This window comes from Sciurus carolinensis, chromosome 4, assembly GCF_902686445.1.
Source record: "Sciurus carolinensis chromosome 4, mSciCar1.2, whole genome shotgun sequence".
NCBI lineage: Eukaryota > Metazoa > Chordata > Mammalia > Rodentia > Sciuridae > Sciurus > Sciurus carolinensis.
This window is the reverse complement of record NC_062216.1, coordinates 112,805,175-112,817,813: the sequence shown is the minus strand read 5'-3', so window position 1 is coordinate 112,817,813 and position 12,639 is coordinate 112,805,175. Positions and strand designations below refer to the sequence as shown.

Here is a 12,639-nt window from a genome sequence, read left to right as displayed (position 1 = left end):
TCTTCAGAGATTATTGCTCTCCAATCTCCCAGTGGCTAGAGATGTATGATAAATGATCAAGTTGGGGAAGTTTGTCTGCAATGTAATTTCAGCAACACATAGGTGAGGTTTAAAACAGATATTCTGGCAGGCAAACTAAACATTAATACTCCCCTCCCAAGATTCTGAAGGTGCCCAGCCCAGCAGATGTGTATATATAGGTACTGAGCCAGATCTCCTCCAAAGGAGTGGCAGCTCCTTCCCTCTTGATCTCTCCCTCCTTCCCACTGGGCTCTTGCTCTTGTCTGTGCCTCTGGTTGCTCCAGCAACCATGAGTCGCCAATTTAGTTCTCAGTCTGCATTTAGCTCAAGGAGCAGGCGGGCCTATAGTACCAGGTCCTCCTCGGGCTTTGGTGGTGGTGGGAGTCGGACTGTGGGGTCTGTGAGTCAGGCCTGGGGCAGGTGTGGCGGTGGAGGGTATGGGAACTATGGAAGGGGCTTTGGCTCCAGGAGCCTCTACAACCTGGGTGGCAGTAAAAGCATCTCCTTTAGTCTGGTGGGGAGAAGCGCCAGTGGCTTCTGCCAGGGTCGGGGAGCAGGAGGAGGATTTGGAGGGGGCAGAAGCTTTGGGGGTGGTGGCTTTGGAGGTGGCGGCTTTGGGGGTGGCAGATTTGGAGGTGGCGGTTATGGAGGAGGTGGTTTTGGGGGTGCTGGATTTGGGGCTAGCAATTTTGGGCTTGGGGGTTTTGGTCCTTCTTATCCACCAGGGAGCATCCAAGAGGTGACCATTAACCAGAGTCTCCTAGAGCCACTTCACCTAGAAGTGGACCCTGAAATTCAGAGGATCAAGACCCAGGAGCGGGAGCAAATCAAGATTCTCAACAACAAGTTTGCCTCCTTCATTGATAAGGTGAGTACCTTACAGACAGGCAGAGCCTTTGGTCACTGACTGTGTGACTGAGGGGGCCTCTCACCACAGTGTGCACTTTTCAGCTGAATGAGAACAATCACTTCTGTATGTGTTTGTCTTAGGACCTTAGGAAAGCATTTACTTCATTTAGGCTTCAACTTGCCTTCTTGGGGAAATTTTTATCTACTTTTCCATTTTTGGCAGGAAAGTAGATAATGGATATGAAATACCCAATAGATATTCAATGCAGTAACCTCATTTTTATTCATCATTATCCACTACCCATCCACCCATCCACACGTCCTTCCCTCCTGCCCTCCCTTCATTCATCTACCCACCCATGCACACATATGCACTCATTTATCCATCCATCATCCACCCCTTCATACACATCCATCCATCCATTCATCTTTCCACGCACCCATCCACTATATACATTTATCCATCTGCCTATTAATATCCATACACATTTCTCCCTCTTATCTTCCTTCCTTCCATTCATCCACCCATCCATTCACACATATCCATCTATCCATCCATCCATCCATTCATCCAATCATCCACACACATTCCTCCTTTTTTCCCTCCCACCCATATCCATCCATCCATCCATATATCTACCTACCCATCCCATTCACACATATCCATCCAGCCATCCACCTATCCATTCATCCATCTACCCATACGCTGTACTTTGTAATATACTTCCCACTTATCCATCCATTCATTCATCTATTCATCCTCCCACCCATCCAACAGTCTACCCATCTACCCACCCATAGAAACCACAAGTACTAAGCATCTACTATATGTCAGACACTGTACCAGGTGCTATAGGGGTGACTAGGACACAAGTTCTGCTCTTAAGGAGTCCCACATCTAAAGGGGAGAGTTACAACAGTGTGTGGGGATTATGTGAACAGGAGTGGTACTCTCTGGCCATGGTAGCTCAAAGAAGGGTACCATGAGCTCTGCCTGCTGGATTCTTGGAGGGCTTCATTGGAGACCCCAGGTCTGACCTGAGTCTTGAAGGTGGAGGAAAAGTCAAATGAGCTCTCAGGGCAAAGGGGATTTTCAGGCAGAAGGACCAGGAGGCAGAAAAGTGTGAACCTTTAGGACTCTTAATATAGTTAAAAATCCTGGAGAAAAGGGCATAAGAGAAGGGAGAGGAGAGGAGAGAAGAGAATATGAAGCTGCGGAGGCAGGCAGGAATAGCAGGCTGGGCAAGCCATGGCAGGGCCTGGGTTAATTACATACAATGTAGCATCCCACCTGAGTTCCTTCTTTTAGCTCATCCAGGGCCATATGGAGCCACAGAAGCCCCTCTCTCTAGTTCTCCCATTAAACCTCAGACTAGGTCTGGTTCAGGTCCAAGCCACCAGGTAGAGGCTGGAGGAATAGCTATGGCAAAGAGCTTCCTCTGGCATTTCCTTTTGTCTAGAGGGGGAGGTGCAGTGACCACTGCCTGATACTAGGGCAGAGTGTGTGAGCACAGGAGGAGGTGGGGTAGAGTGTTGAGGCCCAGAGACAATCAGAGAGGAGTTCCACAGAGCCAGGGGCTTCTGACGCCTTCTGACCACCCTGGATGGAAAATTTGGGTGAATATCTTCACACCTCAGGCACAGGCATGACTGGGAGGCTTTGGTTGGAGCAAGGATGTGAAGGTGAAGGAGAAAACACTGGGAGGTCAAGGTTATGCCAGTGGAGGAGAGGGAGAAAGAGCACCGTGGTCAGTGAGATGACCAAGGCTTCTGACAGCTGATCTCCTGAGACTCTCCTTGGGTTATAGTTCCTGTCACTGAAGGAGTGTCTGTCCAGTTTTATTGCATGGACTTTGGGCAGAAGTCAAGCTGTAAGTGGCCTCAGCTTCCTGTCCTTTCCTAAGGGCAAGGGCTGGGATGACCATGAAGAGAGGCTCCTCCGCCAGGTGGGCTCTGGTCTCGATGGAGGGAGAAGCTTTCTATTGCAGTCACTTCTGACCCTGGTTTTCTAGGAGGTCTTCCTGCCTTAGTCCTGTACAGCCCACTCTCAAGACCAGAGCTCAGCTCTGCACATCACTCCTCCGTTTAAATCCTCCCCTGGCTTCTTGTCTCATTTGAACTAAAAGCCAAAATCCTATAGTCTTATATGATCTAGCCCTCCAACCCCTAGCTGCTACCTTGAGATTCTTCTGGTCTCCACAGTGTCATTGCCACCCAGCACAGGGCTGGGAACGAGTGTGGAGCTGATTGGGAGTACCAGCACAGAGTAAAAATAGAAGTGGCAGGAATGTCTCATCAGGTATTAACGAGCTTTGCTGATAAACCTGTTGCCCAATCTCTTATTTGATAAAGCTAGCAAAAATGAGCCGTGGGGAATAGTGCTCTATTTACATTTTCCAATGTGGAGTCAGAATCCAAAGGGAGTTAGCAAGGGCTGATCCGTAGATGGGCAGTGTCTCAGGGGCTGGGAGATTCTGGATGCCCTCCTTAGTGCCACATTGAGGGGACTGTTGACAGGTTTCTGCTCGGACTGCACAAAACAGAGGGGTTGCCCTTTTCAAAATTCTTGGAGAAGGGAGCTGGTTCTTGGAGAAGGGAACTGGATTATGGAGGGGTGTATGTGTGTGTGTGTGTGTGTGTGTGTGAGTGTATACACTACACACACATGCTTGTGCCTGAGCAAAGCAGAGGCACACCATCTCCATCAGAGCCTGGGAGGGGAGACTCTCTGTGGGCAACTAGAAGAGGGAAAGTGAGCTCAAGTCCATGAGGTGTGAAGGGCAATCCATGCCTAGGTCTGCAAGCCAGCCACCTCTCTGGTCCCTGCATCTAAACTTTGTATCCAGTTTTGGGGAAAGAGGTAGTGAAGATGGGGTGATGCCTACTCTCTGTTTCATGGGAAATGCAACTTGGGTATTTCTCAACACCTGCCAATGATTTAGAAAATGAGACTACTTATTTTAAAATTTCTCTCTGGGTTCTATAAACACTTAAATGAGGTTACTTGACTGAAAATCTTGCTGGCAGGCAGCAGGGTGGTGGTAGCTCTAGGGGCACCCAGATAAGCTTTCTCAGAAATTAATTAAATTAATTAATTGTTAATTTGAACACTGAGCATTGAACTTGGAGGTGCTTTACCACTAAGCTACATCCCCAGCCCTTTTTATTTTTTATTTAGAGACAGGGTCTTGCTGAGTTGCTGAGTTGGCCTTGAACTTGAGATTCTCCTGCTTCAGCCTCCTGAGTAGTTGGGATTACAGGTGTGTACTATCACCTGGTTCTAGGAATTAGTTTTAATATTCCAAGCCCAGTTTTTCCTTCTCTCTTCTTATTTTCTCCTGCATGACCCATGTTGGCCACAAGAGAAAGGAGCCTTGGACTTATTAGTGTTTCAGATGTTCCAGAACACGATTTCCTTATGTTGGCATGGACAAATTGAATGATGTCAATGGTGGTAGCTAAACAAAACATGGCACTCAATTGGGGGCAATGTACCTTTAAACCAGAGTGATCTCAGTGTTGATTTTATTCTTTTTTCTTTTTTGGTACCAGGGATTGAACCCAGGCACACTTAACCACTGAGCTACATCCCCAGCCCTTTTTTATTTTTTATTTAGAGACAGGGTCTTGCTGAGTTTCTTAGGGCATCGCTAAGTTGCTGAGGCTGGCTTTGAACTTGGGATCCTCCTGCCTTAGCATCCTGAGTCACTGGGATTTATAGGAGTGTACCATAGCACTTGGCACAGTGTTAATTTTAGACAAATTGACCTTATAGGCATTAGTCACCATCAAAAACTACTTTGTTTTCTGTGTGTCCTTGTCCCAGAGTGGGGAAAGTCCTGACCTCTGGAGGGGCGATCCTGATTCCTTAGGTCTGCATGTGCATCGGGCTGCTGATTCCCCTTCCTGTTGGGGAGCTGCTCTGACCCATAGCCTGGGGTGGACTGGGGTCTTTGCTTTTAGGTGCGATTCCTTGAGCAGCAGAACCAAGTGCTACAAACAAAATGGGAGCTACTGCAGCAGGTGAACACCTCAACTCGGAGCAACAACCTGGAGCCTATCTTGGAGAGCTATATCAGTGAGCTGAGGAGGCAGGTGGATTTTCTCAATTCGGAGCAGATGCGTAAAACCACAGAGATCAGGAGCATGCAGGATGTCGTGGATGACTACAAGAGCAAGTGAGGCTTAAGATGGGGTTAAGGGGTCTGGGAGAAGCGTAGCAGGGAACCGATTCATAGGGGCAAAATATTCTGCTTCAGTGTCCATTTGTAAGAGGTGGGACTGGGTCAGGCTCCGCACTGCACAACTGCCGGGGTGCCATTTTGCATATGTTGGCCCTGGTAGGATGGTAGCTGTCAATTATATTGAGTGGGTTGGGGAAAGATAGCTTTATGGATGTTGGAGCCAAATAAGCTCTGCCACTTACCAACTGTTTACAAATTAATCTGTCTTCAGTTCTTATATTAGTAAGTGGGGATAGTAAGTACCTTGCTGAATTATTGTGATGGGTAGGTCTGTGGTTCTCAAACTTCAGTGTGCATCAGCTTGCTGCAATCAGATGGCTGAGTCCTTCCCCAGAGATTCTGATTCAGTAGGATGGGGTCAGATCATTTGCATTTCTAACATCATTTTTAATTGATGCTGATGCTGGTGGTTTGGGGACCACATTTTGAGAACCATTGGTTTAGATACAATTGTGCTTAATCAGTTCTTAATACTGTATCTGCATGTGCTAGGCCACTCAATATATTAATAACAATGGTAGGGGTGGTAGGAACTGTCAAATTTCAGATCAACTGCTCTTGAGTAACTGTGTAGGTGACTGAGTGGCCTCTCCCTCTCTCTTCTTCCCCATGTGGGGTGTTTCTTTTAATATTGCTTTGAAATTCTTCCTGTGTGGAGCCAGTGAGGAGTCAGGTGTATGTGAATCAACAAGGGAAAAAATAAAACTCACCCTGGGGGTGCTGGGGACAGAATTATAGGTGATCTTTTTTCTTAAATTTTAGTAGATTGATTCTTAATTGAAAAAAAAAAAGATTAAATTTGACACATTTGCAAAGGTAAAACACCAGAATAAATATGGATATTTTGGGGGAATTCTGCATGGCTCTGGGTTTTCCATGTTGGATGCTGGTCCCCTCTGTTGGCTTAGAGAGCCAGGAGGTGGCTGCAGTCACTCATCAGTGAGAGCACCAGGCCCTGGCAGGAGACAGTGTGTTGGAATCAGGACTCTCTGAGTCCGGGGCAGTAGAGTTCTGGGAAAATCTGAACTTTCCGGTGCTGGGAAACATCAGGGAGCCAAGGTCAGCGACTGCAGTCTCTCTGTGCTTCTTGCCTCCTCACAGGTATGAGGAAGAAATCAACAGGAGGACCAGCACTGAGAATGACTTCGTTGTTCTGAAGAAGGTGAGGGGAAGGGAAGTTCCTTCTGTGGATGCAGAATACTGGGTGGAGTGAGAAATCCCCATGGGATGCTCTGTGACGTGCAAGGGTGACCTCTGGGGTCAGCTTGGTGTGCATTGCCCAAGTGCAGGGCCCTTAGACTGAAGGGAAAATCGGAAACTGACACTAACATGACTTTTTAGGAACCCTCCAGTCCATGCCTCACCAGTCTTCTAAAAATAAAATTAACTGACAGCTTTTGAGTGTCAGTCATGTGTGGCCTTGGGACTTGGGGAGGGACAAGTGTGCTATATGTGATTGACCTAGGTGTGAAGGTTGATGTCATATCTCCTTTTGACTGAGAAAGCCATGGGTTGCAGGACCCTTATCTGAGTGAGGTGATGATGTTTTTTAGATAAGGAAAAACCCAGAGAGGCTTTGTAACTTTCCTGGGCCACCCAGACAGCTGATGGTGGATAACGCCTAGGTGATAAATTCAAACCATCTTTGTTTGTTGTTTAGGATGTAGATGCTGGTTTTATGGGTAAAGTGGATCTGCAGTCCAAAGCAGACACCCTGCTTGGGGAGATCAATTTCCTGAAATATTTATTTGACACGGTAAGTTCAGCCCTTATAGGAAACCCTGTTCTTGTCTCACATCTCCTACGGGGAATGTACAGAAAGAGGGGAAGCCTGAAATCCAATAGTACCCACCAGGGGTTCATCTCCCCAGTCACTAGACTTTGTAGGCCTAGAGGCGGCCATTCCCTCACCCTCCAGTCCTTAGGGTTCCTGGGTAGGGGTGGTGGAGATGGAGGCAGTGAGATCCTAAGGTGGGAAATGAGGTTGACACCGAGACCTATGCGGGCAAAACCAGCCAGAAATTGTCATACACGACATGTGGATCTTAAAGGGAGTGAAGACAGACTTCAGGGTATGGGATAGTATGCTAGTCCGTCCCTGGTCCTCCTATTGTCCATGTCTAACTTGGGGACATATGCTCTGGGTCAGGTGCTGTGTTAGGAACTCTATTTATGTTATGAGTGTGTCTTCATTCTACAGAACAGAAAACTGAGCGACTTGCTCAGTATCTCAGGTCATCAAATGGCTCCATAACTGGAGTCCTTTCCATTGCCTTTGAAAACACATGTGGTTTCAAGGTGCTAATATGCTTGTCAGAGGGTGCAGTTAAAGATGGCGCCAAGCAAGAATAAGGTTGGGGTGGAGGGCAGAGGTGAGGCCTGATGGGGAGGTGGTGCCATGAGGGCTCTGAGTTCAGACTCCTCCCTCCTCCCTGGAGGTGCAGCCTGGGCCCCATTACTTTTATTTGAGGTGGTTAAGATTCTCCCTGATCCCTCTCGTTGCACATAACAATTGAAAAGAACTTTCCTCTGAGGCTTCCTCCTGGCCCAGACTTTTGGCTTCCCCAGGGAGCCTTGAGGGAAACTGAGACTCTGGGAGACTGGGAGGAGTCAACAGTACTTCATGTCCCACAGGAGCTGTCCCAGATGCAGACCCACATCAGTGACACCAATGTCATCCTGTCCATGGACAACAACCGCTCCCTGGACCTGGACAGCATTATCGATGCAGTGCGGGTTCAGTATGAGCTGATTGCACAGAAGAGCAAGGAAGAGGCCGAGGCGCTGTACCAGACCAAGGTGAGCTCTGCCCCCAGACTTGCAACCCTGAAATAGGCAGGTACTTCCCTGGTAGCATCTTCTTCTTTTTTAAAGTTGTTATAGAAACTTTAGAAATTATGGTAAGGATCACCCATGTCTCATCACCACTATAATGTGTTCAGATATTTTCTATGAGTTCTTTGTAGCTAAAATATATAGAGAACTTGTAGGTGCTAGGCACTACACAAATGCTTTATATATATCATTTCATTTAATACTTACAATAACCCCATGAGGTAAGGATTTCATTATTCCCATTTTATATCCCATTCCCAGATAACTGTGTGAGATTCCCCAAGTCTTTTATCTATCAAGAGACAGCGGTACCAATCCAAGTGTACTGTCTATAAATCTTTGCTTTTCACCACTAGGATGCTTGTTATTTTAATCTTTTCCATATTGGCATCTCTTAAAGCAGCTTTATACTTTTCTGTTCTGCTTATCAATTATGAATGCCTTTCTGTAACACCAAATATTCTTAACAGCATGGTTTTTCAGTATGAAATGATACCCTCACTTATTAAATCAGTATATTTACAATGAAGTCTTTGGGCACATCTTTGGTTAATTCTTTACCATAAATCAACCTTGGCCTTTGTGGAGAGTAAAGTCTCTGTGTTGAAGAGACAAAGGTTGACAGTCCACTAACTAAATTCTGAGCAACTGGCACTTGAAGATTTGCTGTGTGTTATTGTCTGTGGCCAACTCCAATCCCAGTTGATGTCTGTCCCACTGACCTGAAGACAGGTATTCTGGGATGCAATAGATTTTTGGCATCAGACAGGGGAGGCAGAGAGTCCACAGTGAAACATCAGAATACATTCCCTTGAGCCAACTTCCCCCCCCACCATGTCCTGTGGGTTTGCTGGGGGCAATGTAGACACAGAAACACAGAGAGGAAAATGTGAATGAAGGTGGACGATGCTGAGGGCCTCTGAGGACAGGAGGCACTGTCTGTTAGAGGAATCACTCTGGAAAAGGATATGCAGGAAGACAATGGGGTAGAAAAAGTGAGGGTGAGGACCAGTGTGAAGGCTTAGGTGTGTGAAGAAGGGTATCAAGAAACATCTTTGTCTGGCTGGGATACCAATCTCCCCAGAGTAGGAATGAGGGGCCCTTAGTACAGACGTGTGTGTGTGTGTGTGTGTGTGTGTGTGTGTGTGTGTGTTTGTATGATGTTTGGAGCTCAGGTGACAGAGTTTCGGTATAGGTGTGCATGTATAGGTGTGCATGTGTAGGACCACAGCTTCAGAAGGGCTTACTCTGGAACTTCCCAGGGAAGAACAGCCCAGACCCATCCCTTTTTGGAGGAGTTCTAGGTAAGTAGCAGGTGCTGACCATGATGTTGCCTTTGACTCTTAGTACCAGGAGCTCCAGATCACAGCAGGGAGACATGGAGACGACCTGAAGAATAGCAAGATGGAGATTATAGAGCTCAATCGCACCATCCAGAGACTGCAGGCAGAGATTGGCAATGTCAAGAAACAGGTAGGACAAGTGCTCAGGGTGGGCGGGCTGACCAGTCCCCTGCCTTCTGTAATGCTCTGCCAGATCAGTTTCCCAAAATACAACACTTACTGTGGTTCTCCAACTATCTCTGGTGTAGATCGAACAGATGCACTCAGTCATTTCGGATGCAGAGGAGAGAGGAGAGCGAGCCCTCCAGGATGCAAAGCAGAAGCTTCAGGACATGGATGAGGCCCTGCAGCAGTCCAAGGAGGAGCTGGCTCGGCTGCTGCGGGATTACCAGGCACTGCTGGGGGCCAAGCTGTCTCTGGATGTGGAGATTGCCACCTACCGCAAGCTGCTGGAGGGAGAGGAGAGCAGGTGGGTGTATCAGTCATGTTTCTAAGCCAAAATGAGGATGTAGCCATGGAGTGTGTGCTGCCTGGATGGAGAGAAGGTAATCTTCCCGGTTTTCTTGGAAGTCTGGTGGTCCTGTGTGAGCAGAAATATTGGACTTAGAAACAGAGAATGGGTGAATTGGCAGGGTACAGGAAAAGTCATTGCGACCATTCCCCTGCCTCTAAGCAGTGTCTCCATATCCCAACCCACACCAATGCTGCCAGGTGGACACTCCCAATGCTAAAAGATTTAATGAAAATGCTGAAAATGACCCCTGGTCCCACTGTCTCCTGGCCTCTACCCATGTACACAGTTCCCTGAGACTTGGGGGCATCTCTGCTCCTATTATCTTCAGGTTGCCTTCACTGATGTCCTGATGCTCATGGGTCTGGCTAATGAGTGTGTTTTGTTTTACAGGATGTCAGGACAGCTGCAGAGCCACGTGAGCATCTGTAAGTTCCAGAGTCCAGGGCAGAGAATGGTTTTGGTAGGGTTGCCAGCTGACCAGCAGGGATTGGCATTGGGTATTTTTGCTTCTAGCCTAGTAGAAAGAACACCAAAGTAAGCTAATGTCACCACAAATTCTGGAAGAATTTGTTGCAATGGTCATGATTGTTTTTAGGTCTGCTTGTTTTAATTTTTGTGATACCTAATCTCAGCAGGGACTAGAACTCTTCAGGGTATATATCCAATAAGCAAGGAGAATGTGTTACTTTAAAGGAGTGCTGACATCCTTGTGGTATGAAGAATGTTTTTTAAATGGGAATACTTTGGATGTCCAAAGTATCTATTTGCAAGTCAGTGCCATCAAAGATCAAGGATGTAGGAGACCTCAAGTTGCAAGGGCAGGTGCAGCCAGGTCCCCCTGCCAGGTCCATCTGAACCATTTGCATCTCCTCAACAGCGGTGCAGAGTAGCCAGATAACCACAAGTGGTGGCTACAGTGGCGGCGGCGGTGGCCATAGTGGCGGCAGCGGTGGCTACAGTGGCGGCGGCGGTGGCTACAGTGGCGGAGGTTATAGTGGCGGTGGTGGCAGCAGCTCCCGCGGAGGCAGTGGGGCAAGTTACGGAGGAGGGCGCGCCCTAGGCGGCAGTGGAGGTAGCTATGGGAGCGGCAGCGGCGGGAGCTATGGAGGAAGCAGCAAAAGTAGCAGCAAGTACGGCGGCGGCTCCTCGCGCGTGCAGATCATCCAAACCTCCACCAACACCTCCCGCAAGCGAATCGTGGAGTAAGAAGCACAGCGAGTGTCTCACTACTTACACACAGGATGCGCCCCCTGGCTCTTCTGTCGCCTCCCTCCATGCCCTTCGTGACTCCCTCTCACTTAGCTTTTCCTGATGGGTCTCAGCAGTTGTGCTAATAAATTTGACTCTAGCTGGGGAAGCAGGGTGGATAAGCCCAAGTAGCAGCTCCCTCTTTGGAGGGCTCTGGCTTGTGGTCAAAGGCACAGTTACATTCTCATTCCGGATCCCCTCCTCTGTCCCTGTTCCTTACCCTGGGGACACTAAGGCACATAGTTGATGAACAAAGAACCCACAGAGCTTCTGCAGGGTGGGTGATTGAGAGCATGTCAGTTTCACCAAACGTCTCCACCCCAGGCTTTCTTTCCTGAATCTTGGCAGCTCTATGAACGACATTCCATCCCCCGAGTTGCTCACAAAATGATCCCTATAGGCAAGTAGCAGATTTCCAGGCTACCTAACTTGGTAAGGGGAAATCAGACTGGGGGTCAGTTCTTGCCTCTTTGTAACCTCATACTTTAATGTTGATGGTTGATGTACTGACTACATGAGAAGCCTGCAGGTCATGCCTGTCCTGATTCTGAATCTCTGTGTGGAGAAGCATTATCTCCCTGGTTTACAGTCCCACATGGGAGAATGTCAAACCCCATGTCCTTGTCTAAAGGAAGGACCGTTCTTAGCAGTGAAGGAGGTATGACGGACAGATGATCAAGTTCTGCTTCTGTCCTACCCTCCAGACAGCTTCATCTTTGGAAGACTGCCCCGTCCTGCACTCTGCTCCATTATGGGCCTGCAGAGAGTGGTCCAATGAGTGGGGCATCTGCAGCCCCGTTTGGCTCCATCTAGGTGCCCAGGGTCTGAAGCCTGAGGAATGTGAGGATCTGACTTGGGAGGGTTCCAGTCCTGAGCCAGTCTGGAAGCTGCCTTTTTTTTTTTTTTTCACCAAGGTGGTTTAATGGTCTTTTCCAGATCTTACAAGTTCCTTCTCACTTCTGTTCTCTTTGAGCACTTTGTGAGACTTTGATTTCTACTTTAGGGTCTTATAAAAGATGTGCTGGAGGGGGCTGTCAGGGGAAAGTGTCAGCCAACGTGTGGCCTTGAGAGAGGAGTTTGGTTTTGCTTCTAGGATCTGGAGTCCCCTTCATTTGCAAGTGGCCTGGAGTCTCCTTGACTGGCTTACTGACGACCTCCATGTCCATGATTCTGTCAGGGCCTCTGATGGGCTCTGTGTGGGGGTCCCTTGGAAAGTGCTGTGACTTCATCATTTCCTGGTTGAAAGGTGTACCTTGAAGGGCTTGGCATTTCCGGTCTTTCTACAATAAATTTTTCTGTGATCTCAAAATGTCATTTGGTCAGAAAATGTGTTCTTTTTTTTCTTTAACTTTTTTATGTTCTTCGAAATTATTCATATTTGGGAAATTCAGGTTTATTACTTTTATTATTTTTTATTTTACATGTAATACGTAATCTTGAAGAGCCTTGTAGACATAATCTTACTAATCTTTAAAGTGGCCCATCATTCAAAAGTCAATTATAAGTTTGTTCAAAAGGCATTTATTAAGCTCCTACTGTGTGACAGTCAGTGGCCTAGGCACTGGAAATGCAATGTTGGATGAAC

General features: G+C 47.6%; 1 protein-coding gene across 2 annotated transcripts; it reads left to right on the top strand.

The window, feature by feature from the left end:
• Positions 1–212: 212 nt before the first annotated feature.
• On the top strand, positions 213–12,368 carry LOC124983191 (keratin, type II cytoskeletal 1b-like). Of its 2 annotated transcripts, XM_047550208.1 has the most exons (10): positions 213–889; positions 4,834–5,048; positions 6,216–6,276; positions 6,775–6,870; positions 7,749–7,913; positions 9,297–9,422; positions 9,541–9,761; positions 10,197–10,231; positions 10,684–10,712; positions 10,755–12,368. In XM_047550208.1, exons 1-10 carry the CDS (start codon positions 311–313, stop codon positions 11,010–11,012), a joined length of 1,785 nt encoding a protein of 594 aa, XP_047406164.1. In that variant the 5' UTR covers positions 213–310; the 3' UTR covers positions 11,013–12,368. The 2 variants fall into 2 exon arrangements, with proteins under 2 accessions (XP_047406164.1, XP_047406163.1); XM_047550207.1 differs by having other exon boundaries at positions 214–889; positions 10,684–12,368.
• Positions 12,369–12,639: the final 271 nt, after the last annotated feature.